At 38.4% G+C, this 27029-nt stretch overlaps 1 protein-coding gene and 1 non-coding gene across 4 annotated transcripts in view; one reads left to right on the forward strand and one right to left on the reverse strand.

Annotated features, from left to right (window-relative positions):
* The first annotated feature begins 2783 nt into the window (after positions 1-2783).
* Positions 2784-2855, forward strand: trnaq-uug. The gene has a single exon. It is a non-coding gene; the product is annotated as a tRNA-Gln (tRNA).
* Positions 2856-3683: 828 nt separating this feature from the next.
* Positions 3684-27029, reverse strand: part of LOC124856083 (tensin-2-like) — a 41469-nt gene continuing 18123 nt past the window's right edge. The window contains exons 1-24 of one of the 3 annotated variants that reach the window (XM_047346279.1): positions 26672-26731; positions 19233-19265; positions 19104-19153; positions 17849-18032; positions 17712-17762; positions 16465-16587; positions 16305-16369; positions 16026-16109; positions 15826-15938; positions 15638-15698; positions 15353-15428; positions 13705-13834; positions 13087-13152; positions 12882-12998; positions 11379-12791; positions 11116-11266; positions 10151-11004; positions 9915-10046; positions 8903-8995; positions 8631-8708; positions 8436-8513; positions 8137-8305; positions 6983-7051; positions 3684-4305 (exon numbers count right to left, since the gene is read on the reverse strand). In XM_047346279.1, the coding sequence (XP_047202235.1) occupies positions 4161-4305; positions 6983-7051; positions 8137-8305; positions 8436-8513; positions 8631-8708; positions 8903-8995; positions 9915-10046; positions 10151-11004; positions 11116-11266; positions 11379-12791; positions 12882-12998; positions 13087-13152; positions 13705-13834; positions 15353-15428; positions 15638-15698; positions 15826-15938; positions 16026-16109; positions 16305-16369; positions 16465-16587; positions 17712-17762; positions 17849-18010 (4230 nt within the window). In that variant the 5' untranslated portion in view covers positions 18011-18032; positions 19104-19153; positions 19233-19265; positions 26672-26731 and the 3' untranslated portion in view covers positions 3684-4160. Of the gene's footprint in view, positions 4306-6627; positions 6677-6982; positions 7052-8136; positions 8306-8435; positions 8514-8630; positions 8709-8902; positions 8996-9914; positions 10047-10150; positions 11005-11115; positions 11267-11378; positions 12792-12881; positions 12999-13086; positions 13153-13704; positions 13835-15352; positions 15429-15637; positions 15699-15825; positions 15939-16025; positions 16110-16304; positions 16370-16464; positions 16588-17711; positions 17763-17848; positions 18033-19103; positions 19154-19232; positions 19266-26671; positions 26732-27029 lie in introns of those variants that run through there. The other 2 variants (XM_047346276.1, XM_047346278.1) reach the window with 2 other exon arrangements.

Genomic DNA, 27029 nt, shown 5'->3' on the forward strand with positions numbered 1-27029 from the left:
TCTGTAAGTTCCTCTCATTCTTTAGCATTAAATGGATTATTTTGAACTAAACATAGAAGATCAAAGATTAGTTGCCTTAAATTCCTCATAAAGTCACTAAAACAACTTCTAAAGTGGTTCTTGGATCCAGTTTTAACTAAAATGGGGAAGGTATAACAGTTGTTGCTAGATTCAGTTCTCTTGTTTAGTAAGGTAGTGAGCAAGTCACAGAAAGAGAAATCCTAGATCCCTCCACAGAACCTTTCTGATTTTGCAAAATATAACTTACAACACATTCCATTATAGTGTCTCTTGCTCTCTCTACTGGAAGTAAGGGAGAAATACATGCATCCACCAACCTATTTTCACATTCCGGCACTTAAAAAAACCCACAAAATGTTATGGCTTTTTAAACTCCTCGTCAAGAACAGAGAAGTTTGTTGTTTTACTCAAGGTGGCAAGATCAAGAATGATATTCTTTTTAGCTAGATAACTTCATACTTCATGTGAACTCTAGTGCAGAACTCCTGGGAAGTCCTCATAGGACCTTCACCTGCAGCATTTGTTTATAATAGTTGCCTGACACCACACAAGAAAAACGTTCTGTCTAGGCGACGTGTCAAGAACAAGTATGAAGACCAGAAGAATTTCAGTTTATTCCTTCAGCCGATGGTGAACCAACAGCTTTCTCTGTTCCTGTATAGTATGTATAGTCCTTTATGATAGCTGAGTTTTAACCAAGTTTCCACAGAATCCTGACCACATTAGGAATTTAGCAATTTTCTATGTCTAGTCTGTGTATAGAGGGGCAGATTGACCGGTCAATAGATGGTACACCTAGGACAGGTTACCAGTCTATTGCCTGGTGGACAGGTAACGAAATTGTATTTGAACAGTGACTCATTATGACTACAATTAAAACACTCTTGACAGCTTTACAGATCAAAATCAGCAAGAGCTGTTAGTTCAGATGCATTAGTTCAGGATTTTTTCTAATTATTTGTAGCTAGAGTACAAAATTATAAATTTATCAATGAAATTCTCATTGATGGGACAAGAAATAACTAAACTGAGAACTGTGGATATATATAGGTCTGGAAAAGTCTGAGATTTTGACTAGAAGAATCTGTATGAAACCATTTTACAAAGCATAACTCCTATGATTAAACCAAAATAGAAGGATCAAATTATTAGGTTTGAATCCACTTGATCTAAAATGTCAATAAAAGCAATACATTTAATACTTATTTTATGCAAATTTGCTTGTTCATTATGTCAGTCTATCTTTGTTTCTTTCTTTTGAAATGATTTTTTTTTTTTTACTGTACTTCCTTTTTCTCTGTAAGGGCTAGGAATTACAATGTGTTTAAATGTTGCCAGACAAATAAACTCACCCTGCCTTGAAAAATAGGACCTTCCAGTTTGTCTTCGTCTTTTGATTTGGTCATTTGAATGCATGAATATGCTTCAATCTAAATAATTGTATTATAGCTCTGGCTTTAGGTTTAGAGTCATGTCCTGGTGGAAGGTGAACCTCCACCCCTGTCTCAAGTTTTGTGTAGCCTCTGATAGGTTTTCTTTCAGGATTAGCTCCATGTAATTAGCTCCCACCACCATGTTTTATTATGGTATGCACTGTTATTTTTCACCACACCTAGCATTTTATGTAAACAAACAATTTTTAAAATTTGGTCTCATCTACTTCCACATGTTTGCTGTGTCCCCGAAGTGCCTTGAGGGAAACTGCAGGTGGGACTGTTTTCTTTTAACAATGGCTTTCTTCTTGCAACTGTTCTATAAAGACCATATTTGTGAAAAGCATGTCTAATATTTGTCCTGTTGACAGATCCCTCATTTGACCTGAGGATCTCTGCAGTTCTGCTAGAGTTACCATGAGCCTCTTGGCTGCTTCTCTGATGGAATGCTCTTTAAATTGCCACAACTTTGGGATATCGTTTTTATAATCGAACCTTGCTTTAAACATCTCCAAAATGTTTTTTCAGGCCTGACGGGTGAGTTTTTTGGTCTTCATGATCACTAATGTTTGCTATGAAACCTCTGAGGACTTCACAGAACATCTGTATGCATACTGAGATCAAATTACACGCGGACGAACTCAACCCTGAATTTCATTGATGAGTATGAGAGTAAATGTGACTGCAGCATGCACACTTTTTAGATATATATATATATTTGTTATGCAAAAAAGTTTGAAAACAATGTATAATTTTCCTTCCCTTTGCAATTATGTGATACGTCGTATTACCCTATCACATAGAATACATCGAATTTGGTGGTTGTAACGTGACAAAATTTGAAACACTACAGAGTGTGAATACATCCTTAAGGCAAATAAAAGTATCAACATAAATACAAGTCTCGCGTAAATCATACTTTTATTTTGAAAACCTCGCTTTTATTTTGTTAAACTCAGCAGAAAACAGTAGGTATAGATAACGAATATTAAAGCTAGCTAAAGGACGTTGTTGAGACCAATTTAACGAGACTCTTTAGTCATGCATTAATTGTATCCAAATTAGTGTCCAGACAAAAGTCTAAACCTCTTTATGCATGCGTATACGTAAGCAGATATCCTCATGTTACACACACCGGAACCAGCATTTTCTTAAGAGCGAGTCTTTAATTTTAGGGTGGTGCTAGCAGAGTTAGCGTAAGTGAATTAAAAGTAGATTTTCTCAAATGTTTACTAGTGTATTATCCTGCTCTCTTTCGAATACCATCGACAGACCCAGGAGCACTGGTGCTGGTTTATATATGAAGACGGGTCGCCATTGCACGCAGTTGGTCCCATGGTGTAATGGTTAGCACTCTGGACTTTGAATCCAGCGATCCGAGTTCAAATCTCGGTGGGACCTCGTCGTTTTACTCCATCCAGAGAGAAACTGTCCAACCTTTGATAACTAAGTGAAATGGTTGGACTGTGAAAAATGTCCCACTATGGAAATAGTAATTTAGCAGAGAACATGTGATGGAAACTGACTTATGCACCAGACTGTGCACAGGAAACAATGCAATGATTAAACATACACCTCCTTTTGAATTCAGTACCTTGGTTTAATATTCTGGTCAAATATGACATACATCATTCTTTTATTCTTTTTATCTCATCAATTGTCTAAAATATATTACTTTTTTAACACAAACATCCTACAAAAGTAATATAAAAGTAACAAACAGATAAAGGTGGAAAATAAATGCAGTTAAATTTAAACAAAACTTTGGCTTTAGGTTGCATTTCTCTCCAAAGCACTTCATTCCGTAAAATGTTTGTTTTACAAATATATATAAAAAATGATCAAAGGTAATATCTGTCCAAGATGTTAGATTTACTAACACTAACTACAGCTATTTTGTCGTATTTATTTTCAGCCCAAACAAATGACGTGTCTCATTTTAGGTAGTTTTTCAAAAAGCAGTCAATGTAATTGCAAATTTATATTGGATTACAAGCTTTTTTGTGTGTGAAATCCATTTAAAGATTTATTATTCACACCAAAGCAAAAATACCTCTTCTTTGTATGAATGTTTGTACTTTTTAAATGATTTTCTAGCACTCATTTATCTACTGATGTGAATTTAGCCAAAACCCTTTCTTTAAAAATGTTCAGAATACACAAAAACCTTAATTAAGTCACTTACGCTTCTCTTTCTTACAATCCACACAGAAAAAATCTGCATTTGAGCCACTTTACTCACACTTTATTGACACTTTTCTACCACATTGTTCAAATTCATTAACTTCTCTCATTATAGCTTTGAATGCCAATGTTTAGTAAAATATATGTGGTAAATGGGTTTTCTCTCATGCAGCTTTTGAACTTAGTTGTACATCATATGCAGTGCAAAACAATCACACACACACACTAAAAAACAACAATAATAAAAAGGAAACCAGAGAAGGTCATGTTACAATCTAATTTGGCAATGTAAGGTCAGTGTTTTAAACATGACTTCCTGCTTTGTAAATTGATTTTTAAAACAAGATGTTATGCAAAAATTGTTAAAATAGCATTGTGATATAAAAACAGTCACGCTGCATAGCAAAAGGTGCTATTTGCATAAAGACACACAAAAATATAACATTTGAATGAAAAAATGTATTAAAAAATGTGTTGAAAGCATCTTGTGAAGATTAATAGTGCACAGTTTCCAATGGCTCCTCATCTTCGTAGCTGTGGTCCCAACATGACTTTGTTGATAAAGTTGACTATTGCCACAGCCGGCTGCTCAGGGTCCATCTCGGCAAACAGGTGACACACGTTCTCTGTCGTCGTCCCCGTCCGTCTTGCCACAAAGCCGAACATCCTGCACAGGAAAGAAGGCATTAAGCCACTCTGCTATGCGAACCACCAAGGTTGAATTATATACTGTCACCTGGCAAACCTGGGAACATTTTGAAAAGCAAAACTTTGCTTGATTTACTTTATCTATTTGTAAAAAAAGAACATTTAAAAGTGTATTTTATACATTTTGTGACCCAAAAGTGTCTTATTTAAATGAATTTTTAGAGGATATAAAGGGATAACAATATGCAGATAGTTTTCAATGTCTTTGCAGCTCTGTGTTTGTATCACATTTTTTAGCATCTTAATTTTAACGAGTATTGGTATACATTTGACTCTCCTACTCTTTTTATCAGGGGAAATGTGCATCTTGCAAGATCCAACACACTTAAATTAGACTCAGTACCCTTGAAGGATGCTAATCTGTGGTGGTTTTTATATCAGCTACATGGGCAGTTGCCCAGGGCAGCATTATAAAGAGGTGTGCACAAACAATGGATTAAAATAATTTATAATTTAGTCCAGTTGTGCCCTGGACAAGTGTTATATTGCTTTTAATGTATGTGCAGTCAATGGGGAATCTCCGAGTAATTCCTTCTGATTTGTCATGGGGGGTATTAGGGTTAGGGTTATTACACTTTTTTCCTTCCACTCAACTTTCTTTGAATATTCTATAACTTACATATAATGTTATAGTACTTAATGGTATATATGTTTTTATTTATATTTTTATTTCTCTACTTTGGACATATAAATTAGTATGTTCTGAACCACATTCACAACTGCAAAGGAAAACCTGTGATAATGATTCCCTGTATTGCTACCATTATTGGTTCATTTGCCTTTATGCACACGTACATTTTAATAACTTACCATTTTTAAAAGAAAGGCTTTAATATAGTGTTGGCCTACACTTTGTCACTACAATAGCTTCAATTCTTCTGAGAAGGCTGTTTACAAGATTTAGAAGTGTGTCTATGGGAATATTTTACCATTCTTTCAGAAGAGCATTTAAGAGGTCAGACAATAATGTTGGACAAGACAGCCTAGCTCACAGTCAGCACTCTAGTTTGTCTCAAATGATTTTGTCTGGTTAAAGTCAGTACTGTGCGCACCAGTCAAGTTCTTATACATCTTCTTATGGGCTTTGCATTGTGCATCATATTGGAACACAATGAGATGTTTCCAAACTCAGTCAGAAGCAAAAATTGTCCAAAAGTCTTCATTATGCCTTAGCATTATAAGTTCCTTTCACTGGAATGAATGTTGGCTGAGCCCAAATTCTGAAAACTGACCCACACCATGGTCCCATCTGCACCTAACCTTAAACTTGAAAGTTGAAGACCTCTGCTCACTCTGTGCCTCAGCAGGTGCTGACCCCTCTCCGGGATTTTACTTGGCCTACCACTTTGGGGCTGAGTTGTCATTCTTATTTGTTTTCACTTAGTGATAATGCAACTAACAGCAGACTTTAGAAAACTGAGTAGAAAGGAAATTTCATGACTGGATTTATTGCACATGTGAAATCCTATACAGGTACCATGTTGAAATTCACTGAGCTCCCGAGAGTGACCCATTATTTCACAAATGTTTGTAGAAGCAGTCTGCATGCTGCTTGACTTTAAACACCTAGGGCATTGAAAGTGATTGGAGCACATGCATTTAATGTTTTTGGAGGGGTGTCTCGATAGTATTATCAATATAGTGTATAGGCCCTTTGATGGGGCAATTTGAATAACTCCAAATAAAGTAAAATAAAACTAAATACTAGTACTACTAACATAATAAAACTAGAAAAGCACTCAGAGAGCATAGACCTCCGCCAAGGCAATATGGTCATTGATGCATGCAGCTGTTTTCCATACTGATGAGCTATATTCTGGATGACACCTAACCACTGTATAACATCTGCTGACAGGGTGAAGAACCATGTGGGAATTCCAAGTTGTTGCAAAATAGTCTGGCAATGATAAAAAAAACTCCTGGATTGAGACGGTGCTCTGTATCACCACCAAAATCTAATCATCTGTTCCTTGTCCTAAAATGCATCTTGTCTGAATATTTCACCAAAATCCATTTGTAACTTTTTAAGTTATTTTTTCAGACAGACTGACAGTTTTACGAACGGACAGACTGACAACCCAACGCCTACAAAAACATAACCTTCTTGGCAAAGGTAAAAATGTTTGTGAGTTGTGTTCTTAAAAATCCAAGTACATACTCTTGCACACAGAAAATATAATTATTTTTCTGTCTTACTATGACAGAAAACAAATGTGTATTCTGGAGTGATTGAAACTAAATGACATGCAAAACTTGCACCATGCATCAGCCAGCAAACACAGAGTAACACAAGCACTTACTTGCTTGATGTTCTATCAGAATTAGTCCACCTGAAGCAAAGGCAGACAGGGACACAGAGACAAAACACAGAGAAACATGAATAACAAGAAAATGGAGGCAGTTTCAAAAAGCACTTGTTAGAAATTCGACTTTACGAACATGTCAGGGTAAAAAGCAGACGAGTCACTCGAAAATACAACTTATATTTAAAAAATATAAGTATACAGTTAGAAAGGGCAAATTTATTAAACATTTACTTAAGACAGAAGCCATAAACAGCTGGATATGGAGGTATCAGTTGATTTATTTTTGTTTTAACAAAATGCAGAAGCAATGTATGTTTATTTTTTTCAAACCTCTGATCTTGTGGGTCCAGACTACTGAAAGTGACACTGTTGATTGGGTAATGCCGCCTAAAGAACAGCCTGCAAAGACGAAGACCAAAAAATTAATGACAGATGTCTTTTTGACTTTTGCATCAGGTTCATGTATATTGCCTCGGGGTATCCTGATCAGAATTCGAAGAAGTAGATTGTGGTACCAATCTGTGCATTTTTAAAAGATTGCTATCTTAATCCAAGACTAAACTCAGTGGCTTGAAACATGGTGTATGTTTGTTGTCAGTGCATTTGTGTCATTAAGGCAGCCAGTAAGGTGTGCAGCAACGTTTTTGCTCCACCTTTATGTCTGTGTATGTCTTGAAAAACTGTTGATCTAACAAATTAGGATTTTCCCTTAAAATGTAATTGTTTTCTCACTCCTTACAAAGAAGTTCACAGCAAATGAAAGACTATACTGACTGCTGCAGCTTTAACATTACTTATTACAATTTTGATGTTTAATTTATCAAACAGGGCAACAACGTCTTATGTATTTGCTGCCTACACATAAATAACTGGAACCAGTGAAATATGTTATAAGTTCAAATACCAACAAGTCATTTTAAAGCAGACTGTCACATTGTGTAAACTTTGCACAAATCTCTCATATTGAACATGTAAAAGCAAGCTAACTCTGTGTTTGAGCAGGATAACAAGACATTTTAACTAAAATTCAACCATATACACAAAATGTTGTTTATCATAATTTATTTACGATTCAACAGAGGTGGCAATCATATTTTCAGACAGGATAAGGTATTTGTTTGGATAGTTTTTTTCCATAAATGAATCTGTCATTTGTAAACAGTCTTCTGTATTTACTCAGGTTGTCTGATATATAAATTTGTTTGATGATCTAAAATATTGAAGTGTGACAGAATGGGGACCAATACATTTCACAGCTCAGTAAAGGGCATTGATTTTATTAATGTCATGTGGTATTGGGTTGAGATTTTGTTTTCACATAATCCTAATCTAAAATGACTTGGATTCACATCAGGGGCAAAAACTCTTCATTAGGACATCCCTTATACTGTTAGAAGTTTTTTTTTTGTTTTTTTTATTAAACTAATCTATATGCTGTGCAACCATGCATCAAAAGATAAAAATGTTCACTATGTAACAAGTACCTTCTTTTACTGTCAGTTAGTGTGATCCCTTGTGAGGACACTTTGAAGTGGACCACTGTTGGGGCCGGGCGTGGATTCAGAGCCATTGTACACTTGATAGCCTTGGAAACAGCCTGTGGCCCTGTTAACGACTCTGTTTCCACTGAATTCAGATAGAGCACGTTGCACGCTAAATAATTGTAAAAAGGTAAAGAAAAAAAAGATATGTCTGAGGACAAACATAGGTCTTGAGCAGTTTTTGAATTTCAAAGGCACAAAAGCTCAATTTGCTATGTGCAATAAATTCGTCCACATTGTACCTGCTCCTTGATTAAGCAGGACAGCAGCTGTACTGGTATTTGTTGCACTTTGCATTTCTTGAAGCTCACCAATCAAATCTGAAATTTGACAGGCTTTAGTTACTTTACAAATTGCCAGAGTAAATTGTTGTTGTCATTTATAGAAGATTTATATAAGATGTCTGGAGGTTTTGAGTTTGAAAATACTAAAACTACCTTTGTCTGGAATGCGGAGGGCACATGGCAAAGAGATGGGAGTCATTGAATGTTGGTACACTAGAGCAGATAAGCTTCCTGAGACAAAGGGAGAAGAACAAAAGAGGCAGAACGATTACACAACTGTGACAGATTTAACACAATGAAAACAGGCAGCTTGAAAGGACACCAATGAAACAAAAAAAGATTAAGACTTATTAGGTTTTAATAATTAGCTTTATGTGCCCTTAATAACAGAAGATGCTTATAAGTAGATCTACAAAATAACTGACCGAAGTAGGACTCATTCTGACAGCCTTTGATCTTCACTCCACGTGGTCCTGTCTCGATGAGGAAGTGTCTTACCAGCTGTTCCACAGGGTCCCCTGGGAAACAGGAGAAACACAAGAGAAAATAAGACAGACTGTCATGCGTTCATTAGTCTGTGTGGTTTCACCAGTTAGATCCACTTCAGACTTGTCTAATATGTTGCTATGGAGAAGAAGAAATTAACTGACGAAAATAGATCATGTAGCTTGATCTAATCATATATAATGTACATGCCAAAAAGGTTGTGCTCTTTTATCATCCCTTTCTTTTGGAAGTCATACTCTATACATCCATCTAATCTTCAGCAACCCTACAGAGGCTCAATTAGCTGCTTGTGTTCAGGATGTTGTTCTTTTGGTAGATGAAGTTCTCAAATGTAGATAGACCCGTAAAGTGAGATGATTCCTTGAGACACCTTAGAGACTAAAAAGAGTCTCTAAGATTTTAGACGCGCTGACTCTCACCCTAGTTGCTTCACACTTGGTTGTGAGGCTCTTAAATGCACAACAAATGCCACCCTGTTTATGACTAGGCCTTAAGATCCTGTCTAGACACACCACAAACACGATCGGTGATATGGGGCAGGTCTAGCGGAGTCCAAATAGTTCAGGGTATAAGCTTGACTTTATGTTAAAATGCAGACACATCTCTTGCCTTGGGTATACAAGGACCCCACAACCCTTAAAAGTAACACAGGTATCCAATACTACTTCAGCGCCCCCCACATAACATTGAGGGACTTGGTTCTAAGTCTTCTCCAGATCCACTAAATACATATGGACCAGACAACCAATCTACCATGACCCCTCAACAATTTAATGTGGGTAAACTACTATTTCACAACAAGAAAGTCAGCCACACAACTCCCTCTAAGTTTGTAATTTGGAGTTTGTATAAAAAATAAAAAACATAAAACAAAGAAATAGATAAATGCTTGAGGTGTACTTGAGGTGTAAAAAAGGGTGTGATGAATACCTTTGTTTCCAGTGAGGTTGGCATTGGGAGGAGGAGTGGCCACCTTAAGAGCCAGGCCATAAGCACCCTGGAATGAGTTACTGTCTCTAATGAGGAACACCCCTGGCTCCTTGTCCTTCAACACAGCTATGGCTGTAGCAAAGAAGGCAAATCAGTGACCTGGTCTATTTTTTTCCTTAACATACTATTTAGAGGTTCTTTGAAAATGATAACTCTAAACCTTTCTAAGCTCTCACCTTGGTCTCTGGAGATTCCTGGTTTGTACCAGTATTTGGAGCTATCCTGAACAAACTTAGAATTGACCCTTGCCTCTGCCTCTTCTGTGTAGCTGTGTTGTGCAGACTCCCTCCTTTGCTCTCCCACAGCAGGGGAGAAAGTAACATGGTGCATTAGTGAAGGACACAAGGAAGCCTGGTGTAAAGCATTATTGCCATTCGGGGATGTGGAGGAAAATCGTTTTTTCTCTGGGAGTGGCGGCTGGATGGTGGGGATTGTTACTGCAGTGTACCCAGTGTATGGCACATGAGGGACATTTAGTAATGAGTAGTAGTAGGAGGCTAGGGGAAAGGTAGGTGTATGGTATCCATCTGGGACAGGTGAAGGGGGTTTCGTGTCGGTTGAGATATCTCTGTCTGGGGTAAGTCTTTGTCCTGCTGTGTCTTTAGCAGTGATGGAGTGCTTAGGAGAAGAGTGCTTATCTGGAGAGCCAATAGGAGGATGAGGGGAGGGGGTTGAAGGACTAGAACTTAGACTAACAGAGGGATTCATGTTAACACCTTTATTGCAGTCAGATGGAACATTGATAGGAAGAGCAGTCCCATTGAGTTGAAATTGAACCGGAGGGATGATGACAGTGGTATATTTTGAAATGTTTGATTTGGTCTTTCCATCTGAACTTCCTTTGACCTCAGTAGCTCCAGGCTCATTAGCACCTTTCAGAAAAGACTCACTTGATGTTTTTATTGGGTTTGCCGATATTGTTAAACTCTGTCCCTCTAATGGCAGTGGTGTAACAGGTTTGCCTGTATTTGTGTTGGACTCCAAATGGGTCACAGTTTCTTGGCTCTGAATGGGGCTCTCAGTATTTGTACTAATAAAAAAAGCAAAATATGGGAAAAATAAGCATTTTCTATAAATGTTCTTAAAATGTGCAATCTCATTTCCAGTGTCAACAAATACTTGAACACAAAGTTTTACCAACCTGTCTTCTGTGTGAGTTGGGCTGCTGCTGCCAATAACTGTGTAGTCGTGATCAGAGTCCACTCCAGTGGTGCTTGACTGACAGTGGACATCAGATTTACTCTCTGAGCCTTGAGATACGTCATCTTCTGTATCAGTCTTTTTCTTTTCCACTTTGAGTAGGAGAGAATTTAAGTAGTGAGACAAAGGAACGACAACAAGATAGAACAATGAAAGTTATTTTCATAAAAAAATAAATCAAAATGCTAACAATTAAATATTCACCTTTTTGCTGCTCATCGTGTGACTGCTCACCGGATCCTAAAGGAATATCCGGCAGCCTTCCCCTTGCAGGAGATGGGCTACTTGCTGGCAAAGGTGATGCTGATCCAGAGTGATATCCTGAGGCATAACCCCGGCTTTCACGGTTTTCAGATGGAGAAGACTGATAGGGAGAACAGGGGAAGGAGTGTTGTGGCTGTAGAGGGGTTTTGTACCCACTGCTAACTCCATCCCTTGCATCCATCAGAGACTGAGGAATAGGGTAGTTTTGATGCTGTGCAATAGCAAATCTAGGCTGCTCTGGGTTTGAACTGTGGTCCATAGGAGAGTGACAGACATTAAATGCTAGCATTGATGTCTTGCACTGCCAGAGGTCTGCCTCTCTTGTCAGCTCCCATGGCTTTTCTGTTTCCCAAAGTTGGGGTGCCTCTCTTGACTGTTGTACCCTAGCTCCTTGTAACCAGTGTGGGCTTTCAGTTTGGTCTGGATGCAGTTGTCGGAACACTTTAACTGAGGTTGATTGGTGCTCTCGCCTGCTGGAGCAGTCCTGACATGGGCAATAAGAGGCAGATGTGGGGGAACTGATGAAAACCTCTCTGTAAGGGCTTCCAGGATGTGGTTGGAGGGAAGGGTGGGAGCCTGATCCATGGCCGGGATACTGTAAGAGGTGACATTCTTCTCCAGGATAGCACCTGTTTGAGGCTGGCAATGTGTGACTGTGAGCAAGAGCATGTTCTGGGGTTGTGTAGGGGTAACATGGCCTGTTGAGGCAGGGTAGGGATGGAGGATGGATTGGATGGTCCCATGTTATCTCAGCTACAGGATGGGCACTATGGCGATGGCAGAGCTCCATAACAGTTGAATGGGAAGGAGAAGACATAGATTTGAATGGTAAAGCTGGCAGTGTTTGGCTTTTTGCATGCTTTTTAATGCTATTACAATGTCCAAGACATCGACCACTGGAAAGACAGAGATCTAAGTCTCTCTCCCATCCTGCATCAGTACATTTTTTAACTGCTTGACCACAACAGGAGTGCTCTTGTCTCATAACCACTGGACTTGAAGGATCTCCGTCATCCAAAATCGCTGTTTCTCTATCCCTCTCTTTCTCTTTCCTCTTCTCCTTTGCCCTATCGTCCACATCTCCTCTCCTCAGTGGGCAGTCAGGGTTTTCTCTTTCAGAAAAGTTAATCGATGAAGACGCTTCACTCAGCTGATCTGAAGAGACTGCAGAGTTTCTGGGGCTTATGTTGAAGGTGAACGGTTGCGATCTGGAGGCAGACTGGGGTTTCACAGTTGGGCTACTAGTAAGGCATCCATTGGGTGAAGCAGCTGAGGAAGTTGCACTTGGTCCACGTCGCTTCCTCACTTGGGCATACAAGCTGCCATCTAGAGGGCCTCTCGTGTGAGCGATATCTAGTGGAAGGGTAATATCAAACCAAAACCTATGTTATGTTTGATTTTAACATGAAGCTTTGAGTCTATTTTGGGGTAAATGTTTCTTACTTTCCATGCTATCTTCATGATGAAGATTTAAGTTTTCGTAGGAATCCCATTTGACCACAGGATCTGAGGTTTTGTAGTCTACTTTAACAGAAGAGTCATTTTTGCGGTATTCTCGACCTTATAAAGTAGATTGATGGAAAGATAAAACACAAAGCACAATTTAATGTATAAACAATTGCAATAACAAACAGAATTATTAAAATACCTTTGAGTTTTTCTGGACTGTTAGCGAAGATGAACTCCACTGTAGCATCTGGTGGGAATCTGTCATCTACAGAAAAATGAAGACAAAGGCAGTGACAAAAATATCTAGAGCATAACCACAGAGTGAGAAAAACGTCAACCAGAAGCTGTGATCTATGAAGCAGAAAAACCAAAGTTAATAAATAAAGAAATGTTACTTTTACTTTTTCTAAAATAGAAATGGAAAGAGAAGAAAGGAAGAGAAAGGCTTTGGTAAACAGAGTGGAACCCATAAAAGAAGCCTATCATCTGAAACAAGCGGTCTTTTTGACATTCAAGCCTCACAGTGGGTAATATTATCTATAAATCATACTATATGCATGCATCAGCATGTAGTGACAGACGTCTGCAAAATAGAGTTCCACAAGCAAGTATGTCTGTCTTCTAACATGACATTTTCGGTTTGATATTTGTCTTAAACTACACCCTAACGCTCCAATGGTCAGAGGAGAAAGTGGGTCTTGATTTATGTCGTCAAGAAAGCAGCAGGAGATATCTTATTTTATACATTATATATGAATTATACGTTTTTCCAAGTTCTACAATACATGGTTACTTGAGCACTGTGCATTCTTTATACCTGTGCAGGCCAGGTCTACCTCAGCTTTTCCAAACCACAGCTGGGCTCCATGAACTGTGCAGGTGTGGAACTGGACTCTAAACACAACCTCTCTCTCTGCTGCTCTGCTCCGCCTATGGTAGCACTTCACCTAAAGAGGCAAGTGAGCAGAAAGTGAGGCTTATTTCAGGTAGAATCTCTCAAATGTACTGTATTTGAATTATCATTGGGCATGCTTATTGTTTTGAGTGGCTAAAGACTAGTTTAATTTATTTACTTTATTACACAAGGCAAACAAACAAACTGTAGGATTTTAGTACACATTTTAGTGACACACTGAATGTACAATGCCTTTCAAAGGTTCAATTCAATTCAATTCAAAGATACTTTATTGATCCCCGAGGGGAAATTAGAATTCCAGTACAACCCATCCAAACATACATACACAAGACAAGGGGGGGACAGGTCACCGAGGCTTTGCTGCCCACTCACAGGCGCTGCCCTGGTAATAAAACTCTAAACTTTTTAACCATTTGTTACAGCCTCAAACCTTACTGATTTTTTGAGGGATTTTATAAGACAGATCAGCACAAAACAGTGCATAACTGTGGTGTAAAAGGAAGTTAAGAGTGTATGTCAACACTTTGAAGGACTTTATTTTACTTAATTCAGTTACAGCTGCAAGTCTTTTGAGGCATGAGTCTACCAGCTTTGAACATCTAAACATAGTAAGTGCACATTCTTCTTTGCAGAATAGCACAGATCTGTCAGACTGGATATAGATCAACAACAATGAACATGACTTTTAAAGTTCTACCATAGTCTCAATTGAACTTAAGTCTGGAGTTTGACTGGGCCATTCTAACAAATCAATATACTTTGATGTAAACTATTCTATTGCAGCTTAGGTTGCATGTTTATTGTCATTATCCTTGTGGAAGGTGAACCTCTCACCCAGAGCCAGGTATCTTTGCTGCCTGTAAAGATTTTAGAATTGCTTTGTGTTCAGGTCCATCCATCTTCCTATCAGCTCTGACCAGTTTCCTTGTCCTTGCTAAAGAAAGGCATCTCATATCATTATGCGTCCACCACTGTGTTTCAGGGAGATGGTGTGATCAGGGTGATGTGCATTGTTGTTTTTGTTATTATGCACTACATGTAGCATTTAGAATGTAGGTCAAAAAGTTACATCTAAGTCTCATTTGACTAGAGCACCTTCTTCAACATATTTGCTTTGTCTCTTACATCTTTCACTTGTGGCTAACATTAAACTGGTCTTCTTATAGCTTCCTGTAGCACAGGGGAAAAATATTTAGTAATTAAATTACTGAAGGACATTGGATTAAACTGGATTTCATCTAGAGCTTAGAGAGTGAATGGGGGAAAAACATAAATTCAAGCACAAAACACTTTTCAGATTGTAATTTGCAAAAAAAAACATCATTTTATTTTCCACTTCACAAATATATACTAAGATTTGTTGTTCTATCTCATAAATGCCAACAAAAAGAATTGAAGATTACGTTTGTTGCATTACAAAATACCGAAAAGCTCAAGGAGTATACATACTTTTGCAAAGCATCACACGTATATGTTATTACAAATGGGATTTACATTAAACCAAATCTTTGGATCAGTAAAACATGGTTCTTAATCAGACATATCTCACCATAATGTCACCCTTTAAGAGCTGAGCTGGCTCCATAGTCACACACAGCTTTCTTGCCCTAGAGCTCTGAGGATCACTGTGCACACGTGAAAAGAACAAAAAAAAACCAACATTTGCTTAAACACTGTTTCCTTTTATGTAAGCACAGACCAGGCGAAAACTTAAACATAGACAGCAAAATGTAGAGTAAACATCTGTCGAAAGGACTCAGGGAAGGAAAAAGCATCCACCCACATGAGGTGAGAGCACACAGTGATTCAAGCAGACAACTGCCAAAACACTTACTAGACAGCCGAGGTGTAAACCAGCTGTAAGGACTGGTAGATTTTCAGAAAAGGATAAAAACCTGCAAGGAAACATTGTGGAGAAGAAAGACCAACAGTTTGGTGGTGAAGGCTTCACTTTGTGTTACATTAAAATCACAATCACAAAAGCACAATTTGTTATAAACCACAGACAGAGCAATAGCTGACCTCCTCCTGACTGGAAGTGTGGTAATGAGGGAACAAGAATCTGATGAAGGAACAGAGGACTGCTGTTCATTTTGATGTTACCGGACAGCAAACCGCTGAAATAGTAGATGTACCTGTTAATGAGAGGAAATGATGTGAGAAGAGAGAGTAAATCGGATTAAGAAGGAGATGTTTGCTGCAGCCAATCATGAATATCATACCTGCTCTGAGAGGGCTGCAAGGAGGAGGAGACTTTGTCTTCACAAAACTTCCTCATGGCCAACGTGGTGAGAGCCTGGTCTGCTCTGAGGGCACAAGAATAACAACTGGTTTAAATAGATGTGTGCATGCAAAATACAGTATTGTTTAGGTGTGCCAATTAAGGTTATTGAGCTTTGTAAAAAGAGGAAATCATGAATAATAAGGAGTTTGGAAAAGTCATGCTTGACATAACATTAGGATTGAACATGTTTATCATATAGATGCCAGCAGTCAGTTACCCAGCTGATATCTTGCTGTAGTGCATGTAGGCTGCCACTATGACCCCAGTCTTTCCTTTGTTCCCCTGTCAAAGCAACAATAAAAAGAATAGCGAATTATGTTGTTCCCGTTTTTGTCTTTTACAACAAACGAGTCGTCATGTGTTCACGCTGCACCAACTTTGCAGTGGAGAACCACTACGTTGTGAGGGTCAGAGGTCAGCCACATCTCCATGGCCTTACAGATGGCACAAATCCTGTCCAGGGGAGGTGCATGGAGATCAGGCCAGCCATAATCCTGCACCTGGACAACAAAGGAAGATTGATTGGTCATATACTGAGGCAAATCTTCACCAAATCTTCACCAGCTTATATAGTGACATAAATGGGACAAACAGCGAATTGCTCAAAATGTTTTCTTCTTTAAACGTCTTCGCATTTGGTCAGGTTACAACCAAAAACTCACAAGTTCTTGGTTTAAAAATATTTTTTACAAAAATGAAAAAAAAATGAAAAGGCTAGTGTGAATTTTTATGTAGTCTAGAGAAAGATATTGTTGCTTATTTTTTATTGCAAAATAACTGAAGCTTAGTCAGACTAGATAGAGGGAGTCTCTGAAGAGCAATTTTCTAGATTAGATTCAGATCTAGACTTTTAATGGGCCATCCTAATACATGAATTTGCTTGGTCCAAATCATTCTATTATAGCCATGGTTGTATGTTTAAGGTTTGTTTTCCTGTTGGAGGTTAACCTCCAGCCCCGTCTCAAGTCTTTTGCAGACTAACAGGTCTTCTTCCAAAATTGTCCTGTATTTTGCTAAAAACATCGTCTCAGCAACTCTGATCAGTGTCCTGTCTCAGCAGAAGTAAAGCGTCCCATGGTATGGTGCTTCCACCTCTGTTTCATTTTTGGGATGGTGTGTTCAAGGTGATGTGCGGTGTTAGTTTTCTGCCATGGATTACATTTACCATGGACCTCCTAGCTGCTTTTCTGATTAATGCTCTCCTTCCCTATCTGTTAGTTCTGGTGGGTGATGGGTTGATCAGTGCTCTGAGATGTTTGAAGTTTTAAATATTGTTTATAACTTAAGCTAATTGTTCACAAGTTTCTCACTGACCTATCTGCTGTGTTTCTTGGTCTTTATGATCCTGTTTGTTCATTAATCTTCTCTAACAAACATCTGAGGTCTTCACAGGTTTGCCACACTTCTCAGATTTTTATTTGTTAAGATTTTGAAACAAATTATTCATTTTCCCTACTTTGCAGAATTAACCTACTTAGTGTTGGTTTTTCCAATCCAATCCTGATCAAATAAATTTGTCTTAGCAAAACAAAATGTGACAATGTTCTAGAAGTATTTATACTTCTTCAAGCCACTTTATTGTTTAAATAATGCCCACCACCTTTAAAGGAGTAATCACTCTTACCTTCGGGTTAAGTCTGGTGATGTCATGTCTCTTTTCTGATAAATTCAGAAGCTGGAATGAAGCCAGAAGCAAGTAAGAATATCAGTAACCAGTCAGGTGTTCGGTGGTTGTTTATGTATTTCAGTTATTAAACTAACCAGAAAATTGTCCTGGTGCTTAGATTTGAGCATGGAGGCCACCTCCTGCAGGTTTCTGCGATACCGATGCTCCTCCAGGTCTGGGACAAAGAAGACAGAGATGATCCTCTCTGTGATGTAGGTGAGGTCAAAGTCGTAGTGCCCCTCCATCACATGTTCCATCACTTGTTCAACACTTTTCCTTCTGGACAGAGTGGAAATCCATTTATTGATTGCATCAGAAACAGGCAATCTCAATAAATCCTACTCCTTGATCCCACAATGACAATCAACATGTAATGTTTTTTAAACTAGACATTTTTCCAAACTTGATGAAAAGACATGGCTGAAACTGGTAAGGGAAGCTAGTAAGAGACCTAGAGAAACACTGAGAGAACAGCACGAATTTCCAACAAGTGCTGGCTGTGTTCTACAAGCGATAAAAATCCCCCATATTCATTTTTCTGGGCTAAGGAATAGGGCTGCAGGACATGAGTCTTTTCTTCCAAATAAAACATCCAGTCCTAGCTAAAATCTTCTAAAGCCTTGTGAGAGAGTTTGTCATTGACTAAAATACGCCTGAAGCTTTTGGCCACAATTCTAAATTGTCTATTTGGTAAAAAATAACTCAAAATCCCTGAAAGAACACCATGCCCACTGTGAAACATGGTGTTGGCAGCATCCTGGTAAGGAGTTCCTTTTTTTTAAGGTATAACGTTTATTTGGAAAGTCAAGTTTTTGTCAAGGTGGTTGAATTAAATAAACAGTTCCAAATATCAATCAGTTTCTAGTCAAAAAGTGACTTTTAGAAAGGTAAAAACAAAGATGTATTTTATTTTTCTGCGTCACAGAGAATCCAAGCATAAACCAAAATCCACTTTAGAAAGACCACATGAGAATACAATTAAATTATTTAAAGAATGGCCGAACTGGATTACAGAACTAACTTTGATGCAAAGCATCCTGAGAGCTGTGGACAACAGATGAAACCCCAATCTGATAGGTTTGAGGAACTTCTGCAAGGTCAAGTGGGCAAACATTGTCAAGTTAAGATGTGAGATGCTGGTATACTCCTATAGAAGAAGACTGAATATTCATATTAAATCCAATTGTAGTTATAGTTATGGAACTGGGTTAATGCACCTTTTTTATTTGTTCCTTCTGACAGATTTGTTTGTTTTTCACTTTGAGAGCCAATGTAGATCTGCTTTCCTAAATAAAAAAATACCCACTTTCTGTCATCTGCATGTCGTGGCATTTTTATGCTTTATGATACCTTGGTAAGGAGCTGCTCTTCTTCTGAGATGTTGACTTTGTGGAGCTGTGCTGAAAAAGCAAACAAAAAAGAGCAGTACAATGAAATACATTGAAACACAACAAAACATAAAAATGTACACAAACGTACCAGATCTGGCACTGGGGTGCAGGTGGTGGGCACCTGAGAGGGAAGAAAGCGTAAGGTCAGATTTAGCAGGAATAACAAATGCACTCATTCCCACACACTGGGAGCCAATAAGCTCTCATCTCATCATTTGTTTGATTTAACGCCCCTGGTTCTGCTCCAGCAGTTCAGAGAACAACTGTTGCATGAGAAGGAAGGATATATGGAGCTGATGGAGAGGAAAGTAAAATTAATTCATCCTCTGTCATCTCTGGCAGATGGCTGCAAGAGGTTTTGGCATTACCTTTGAATGCACTCATGATAAAAAAAAACAAAAAACAATGAGACAAATCACCAACCAAGAAATAAAACTTATCAATACACAGAGATGGTGATCCACTAGGAAACAGCTGGAAGCTTTAAAAAGACTTTATGAGACTTTGATCATCTTCATTTTTTAACTTTGTAAGTCTGATTAAGGATTTATCAAAAGAATGAAAATGTAGAAAATGATGAGGATATCCTGAGTTCAACTTAAATGTTGATATCTTTTGTTTTAGTCTATAAAAAATATGGTATAGATAGTTTATTACTGGAGGAAGGCTGTACATGTGTTGTGCAGTCCTTGCACTTCTGATGACTCAACAATAACTTGAACATAAGGCAAACACGCATATAAAATAAAAACAAACACATGGAAGCTGAGGCCCTTTAAAAAGGGTACAAGAACAACAGCAGCCTCTTTTGTTCTGCATTGGTCACAATGAGATCTTGAAAAACTGGTAGAAACTTGTTTTTATATTTAAAACATTAAATTTGGTACTCCTATTCAGCTCTATGCTTTGAGTCATAAAATGTGACGCCAAACCAGCTTCTCAACTTTTAACCCCCCAGCAATTAGACGAGCAGCTGAGCCACTCTTAGAGGTTAAATGGTGGCAAACACTGACAAGTGTCAAACAAAAGGTTGACAAGTCAAATTCCTACCAACAACAGTGATTTACAACTGAAGCAATGCAAGAAAACCAACAATGACCATGCTGTAAAACTGAAACTTTGGTTTGAATGCTGATAAAAATAAACACACCCATTGGTCACTATTAGGCTATAAAGAGATTTGAGTGGTTGTAAGAAATTAGATTATTTTTGTTTAAAATATACACTCATCAGCTAGCTTATTAGGTATCAAAATGAAAAGAGGGCAACAGCAGCTAAAATACAACAACCAAGGCATGCTGAACACCACCTTTGAACACCCAGAACGTTGAACTATGAAGAAAATGGGCTGCAACAGCAGAAGTCTTCAACAACAATCTGAGCCTACAATAGAATAAATTGAATCCGAGGCTAGAGTTCCCAAAGGCTGACCAAAGTTGGTCAAAAGCAGGTTGGAAAAATGTTGACTTGTCCGATGAGTCTCACTTTCAGCTGCCACTTTAAGGTGTTAAGGTCAGAATTTGGTGCAAACAACATGAACGCATGGATCCATCCTGTCCTCTATCAATGGTTCAGGCTGCCGGTGGCAGTGTAATGGTGGGGGAGATATTTTCTTGGCACACATGAGCCGAAATGTTGAGCAATGAAGGACCCCGGTAAAATGTGTTCGTATTCCACAAATATCACAAAAGGCATATTTTTATTGTGATGGAAATGAAACTGGTGCAAAACCCTGTTTGTTTTATTTTATACTCTTTATTCCGAGGCTGTTTTAAGGTCTCATGTTAAAATCTTGTCAAAGGATCCTTCAGCAAATTTGAGCCACTAACTGAATCCCACAAAGTTTTCTTTTTCAGGGAGCCTGAATACTGTATTGGAGCTTCACTTAAAGTGAAAATTCTAGCAACACATACAACATATTTCAGTTTGGGAAAGAAACTATTCCATCATCTGTTAAAACTTGGACAGGTAACGCACCAAGGCAGAACTTTTCCCACAAACACTCAAACCGTTTTACTACACAGCAATGAGAGGTGGTGAAAGGTCAAAGAAGGAATCTGTGGTTTTTCTTCCAATTAATGTAAGAAATTTTTATGTCATAACAGTTGTTATACCTGTTTTTTAACTGATCGTTATACAACATAAACCAAAAACTTCAACTTTAATGCTTTCTTGCCTTTAGGCACAAATGGGCAACATACGCATAATATGAACCCTTTAAAAGAAAATAAATAAACACTGCGATCAAGCCATGGGGGATAATTAACCAGGTTTAATAACGATAATTAAATTGGGTCCAGGAAGGAAAAGGAGAAAAAAAAATACAAACCTAAACACGCAGACACACATGCAGTAAGAAGGTGAACATTACAGGCAGAGACCAAGAAAAAGCAGAATTTAGACAGAGGAGCAGGACATCAACGTCAACAGGAAACAATTTGCAACAGGATGTCAGAGTTAGTCGGCAGAGGTCCACCAACACACACAGACACATGCAGAGTAATGCATGTGTGCTGGTAGCTCTGCCAGCCTCAGGGTCTTCATTAATGCATGCTGGAGCCAAGGGGAGTGGGGCCATCTGGTTCAGTTTGTCTTGTTCATCAGTTAGCATTTACTAAGGTGCCAGTGACAGCACTCCATCCTTTCCTCAGGAGCAGAATAAATGTTGGTGGTTCAAGTTTTCCCATTCTTCCAGAAAGAAACTTTTCGTTCATTTAGACCTAAATGACAAACAGCAACAAGTCCAGATTTTATGAGTTATTCTGAGATTAACTTTTAAAAAATGTCTAGTTTTCTGGACAGATAATTAAAAGAAACATGTCATTTATTTTAAGAAATGAACTCATCTTTGTAGGATAAATAAACTAACTGTCCCTATGTCATTTAGTGGGTTTTTGATAGACCAAAATGCAGGGAAGAACTCCTGAAGCTCGAGGTTTTCAGGTAAGATGAGTCTTTATTATCCATGGCAGGACACAGACAGGGTAGCCAACACACGAGATCGCACATACACATAACACAAGGAACCAGCGGGGAACAACGGAAACAAACGGGCTTAAATACAAAACTGAACAGCAGGGGGAACCAATGACAAACATGACCAGACAATCAGGAGAAAACACAGAACAGGTGTGGGCTGGGGATGCAGGGAGACAGAAAACAAAGGACCAGACCAGGTAATATTACAAAAAACTCAAACTCAATAACTCAAAACACAAGCAGGTATGACACCTTTGAAGTCAAATCTGGATTGATGTCAGACTGAACAAATTCAAACACCAAATGCGATTGACTAGGTCCTGTGCCCAGCAATGTGGCTAACTACTGTTGTATTTAACAGCATGTTGTACATTCATACACTGTAGCAACATGTTCACTAACAAAGGATGTGCATAACTATGGGTGTGACTTGTTAAATGAGATTCAAATCCCACAGAAGTGCGAATAAACTGCCTATTACCTCAGCTATTTTACATAGGATGCAGCAATGCTGGATTTTGGGGTAAAGGTTTAAGGTTTACGCCTGATTTTCCAAGCCAGAATTCTGATTAGCAGCATTTCCGACTCTGAAATGACTTTTGAGTAGCTGCTAATAAACATATAAATCATAAACTCAGTCAACCAATTAAACCAACTTTAAGTGTGGCTACATCTGATTTAGCTTTGAGTGAGGGGTAAAAAATAATCTGCTACTCAAAATATTTTATTTTATTTTATACGTTCAAAAGACTGCTAGGCTTTGAGTTGAAGCAGCGTCCTTAATCTTCACAGACCTGATCAGATTTCACTGAACCTTTTCCACAGGAGGAAAAAAGAAATGGGAAGATGGTAAAAACAAACTCTCATTAAACATTTGTAGGTTGCTGTTATTTCTTTCCTCAAAATTTGATCATTTTACTGCAGTTAGATTAAAAATATGTAAAACATCCTTAGCTCACACGCAATAATTTTTAGCTCTATTGCCTCACATTAAGGTCCTGGGTTTGAATCCCAGCTTTGGCCTTTCTGCATAGAGTTCTCACGATCTCCCTGTACATCTGTGGGTTCTTAGGTACTCTGTCTTCCACCCAGTGTTCAAGAAAAAGCAAAGTAATCCTGAAGTGTGTGTGAATATAAGTTATCTTGTGGATTGTTTACAGGTCCAGGTTGTACTCTGCCTCATGTCCCTTGACTGATAAAGACAGGTACCTGTACTAGCAACCCTGCAAGAATTCATAAGAAAATGGATGGTTGAAAGAAAAAAATTATTCAGTTTAACCTAAATAAATCTTGCTTAGTAATCCCATACTTTTCAGCCCGCTGTTTGGTTGTCCTAATGCTAGACAATAATCCCTTCAACCCATTTTTTGGGTTGAAAACCAAACCCACAATGCTGTAAAAACCATTACTCAACCCTGTATAAAACTTTCCCAGGGATGGATTGTTCCATTTGTCTACAGGATTGAGAAAGCAAAATAACCCCAAATCTTGATCTTATCCACTACAAAGCTACAGCCAGCTATGAAGCATTTACAGTATCTAAGCCTTCACAACAAAATATGAGTCCACATGATGACTGCCACATCTTGGGTTTTGTTTTCAGAGAAAGGAAATCGAACACATGGATCTGTCAGAGCAGTGGAGGTGGGATCTACACGTAAATGTTGAACACTCAGGCGTCAGGCGTTTTACTCTGAGCTGGCACCTCATGGAGAGAGGGAGAAGTGAGTAAGCCGTCCTGTCAGTGTGAGAGGAAAAGAGCACAGCTCCTTCCAAGTTCCATAAACTCATTAAAAGCTCAAATAAAATCCTTTTTTTAAAAACAGATTGTTCAGCCTTCACTCAGGGAAAATCTAGGAGTGGCTGGAATAATTTCTAGAATGTATGTACCAATCATCTCTCTTTATTTCATTTTTCTGCTTTCATCACTGATTCCCAATTTCTCTGTTTCCTCAAAGTCAATTGTCCCTTTTACCCTCCTCATCTAAGCTGCTATTTACAGAACTTTAAGCATGATGACTACAATCATCCTCACCACAAGATGTAAGCATACCTCCCACCCCACGTGCAAATGACATTAGATGACGAACACCAGCCTGATAAGTATCGCCACACATAGCTGGCGCTCGTCACAAACAAACAGGGCCCTAGACAGCAGGGAGCATGAGCTCAAAGCAAAACCAAACCATAGAGGGGATAGAAAGATTGAGAGAACGTATCTGGAAAAAGCAGGAAGAGGACAGGGGGAGGCAAACAGGCAGAGAAAAACAAGGGAGAGTCCTGAATAGAAGAAAGATGTCAACAGCTGAACATGCCTCATGAGTCTCGCCTAGATTTAACAGCACTATTTCAATAAGCCTTCTTATTTTAGACTAAATAGCATCCATCTCAAAACACTTGAAAGCTTAGTTTGTCTTTTGTTATTTGGACGTCAGTCATCTCACAAATCCACTCACCTCCTTTGATGTAATTATGCCAGCACTTCTAAGTGGATTTGTACCATGTGTCATGTGATCGGTTAATGCCTACAGTAAATTACTGTTGGCCTAGCTGCCCAGAGTCAAGAACATTAAACACCCAAGAAATTAAAGTAAAATAGCTCGCACATTCATAAAAGCACACCAAATGTGTTTCAGATGACATCCTTACAGACTTACCCATTTCGAATGCACAGCAAAAAAATGGGAACGACCTAATTCCTGGAATATTAATCAGCTTATCTCAGGAAATGAAAAGCAAAGGGTCAGTGTAAACATTTGAAGGATGCATCTACATGTGTGCCCAGATGTTGCCAGCGTCAGGAGAGCAGTAAAGTCAAATTGAGCATGATGATTATCTGCAATAATAAAGCGAGTGAGATAAGCCACCACTGTCATTATTTTACAAAGATATTCTTCAGAGGGGATATTTTTATTTCTCTCTGACATACACTTGAACAATCTTCATTGAGTGTTTTTGGCTTCCCACTAATGTGCAGTGACACTTTGTGCTGCCACAGGACTGCATTGTTTACCTGGCTTCCTGTGGTGACACATGAAAGGCTGCAAAGGTAGAAAACGAGGCTCCTGGCTCCCGAAAGACGAGAGCAAAACACACAACATTTGGACGAGAGCAGGCCTTGCTACAGTATTTATACCCCTTGAACGTTTTTACAATTTGTAACATTACACCTACAAATAATTCTAGTGTATTTTATTGAGATTTTATCCAATAGACCAAAACAAAAGTAGCACATGATGGTGTAGTAGAAGGATTTCATAGTTACATAATTTGATACCCCTAAATAAAATCCAGTTCTTTCAGAAGTCAGCTAATGGAGCCCACCTGCATGCTATTTAATCTTAGTATAAAGAGATTTTTTTCAATATTCAACATGTAAGGAACATGGCGAACATGTGGATAAAGTGGTTCTAGTTAGATGAGCCCAAATTGTTTTATTTTGTTACCCACATGCATACCAGGTTCTCTGGCCCTGTTCTTCTGGGAAGCTGGTCAGAGTTAATGTGAAGGTGGATGGAGCTAAATACAAAGAAGGGTACCTACTAAAGACTGCAAAAGACTTTAGCTTGTCTGCTTCCAGCAGTACAACTCTTAACATACAGAGCTACTATAGTATGGTTTCAAACCATACTTATGTATTACAAGTCCAGACCTAATGTGATAAAACGTGAAAAGACTAATGAGCTATCTATACTTTAAGGCACTATGTTGGGCCTCTACTTCATCAAAAGCTGCCAGAAGAAAAATATATGTAAAAAAACCACACTGCAGGATTTTTTTTTACTATATCTACTCCTAACAACAGACCAGGACACACCTTAAACACAATATCAACTGATAAATTAGCAGCTACTAAATGAAAAGGAGCTGCAAACATGTCTGTTTCACTATGAAATTTATAAAATTCATCAGCATATGCCAGAATACATGGCTGGCCAATTGCCTTTTTAGGGTCAGAAATTTCTGCTTCATCAAAACAATCATTTTGTAGATATCTTAAAATGGTTGTTAATCAGACACTTATCAGAAAGTTTTAAATAATAATAATATTCTAGTTATAATTCATCATCAACGGATTAATGCGATATTCACATACAGACATGCACAGAAACTGTTTCATGCACCTTAAATCTATATTATCTTTATAAGAAGTACCAAACATTTTGATGTAGTGTAACAGCAACCACATAAACTTCCACAGTTTGAGTTCAACCCGAGTCCTCTACCCTTTACTTCATAAATGTCTCATTAAAAAGTAATTGTTATGAATTCACTCTGGAGGATAAATGATTTAAATCTATGTATGTTTCACAGGTCAGCGGAGCAGCACTTTTAATTCAGCACTTTTCTAAATCAAACAAAATCGACTTTTTGATCAAAGTATAAGATCTCTGGCCATACTTTAATAAGAATGCATTTGCATGTAAAAGAACAAACAGGTTAAGGGTCTGTAAAGAAGACAAATAGATCACCTGCCAAAAGGCTTTAACTACCGTGCTCAGTATGAGGAACTAAACCCAAATAGATACAAAGAAGAGCATGTTTTACCTCTTCCAGAGGAGCTTCAGTCCTTTACCTCTGCCTCTGAGCAGTCCTGTGTGTGGACTGTGTCGACACAGCCTCCCTCCCTCCTCTAGTGCACACAAACGTTTCGATCACTCTCTCAACAGCTCACTTCATCTTCCACACTCATAACAAGGTACGCATACACACACACACACACACACACACACACACACACACACAAGCAGAGCATGCGACATAGCATTAAACCCTCTCACTGCGTCTGTGACATACACATAGAGACAGCAGAGTGCATCAGCTGGACAAGTAAAACTGCTTGCTTGTGCACTCAGAACTACTTCGGTATTCTGCATGCAGACAGCAAGCTGCCCTGCACGGTGCA

The sequence above is a fragment of the Girardinichthys multiradiatus genome, chromosome 20 (assembly GCF_021462225.1).
Source record: "Girardinichthys multiradiatus isolate DD_20200921_A chromosome 20, DD_fGirMul_XY1, whole genome shotgun sequence".
In the NCBI taxonomy this organism is placed as follows: domain Eukaryota; kingdom Metazoa; phylum Chordata; class Actinopteri; order Cyprinodontiformes; family Goodeidae; genus Girardinichthys; species Girardinichthys multiradiatus.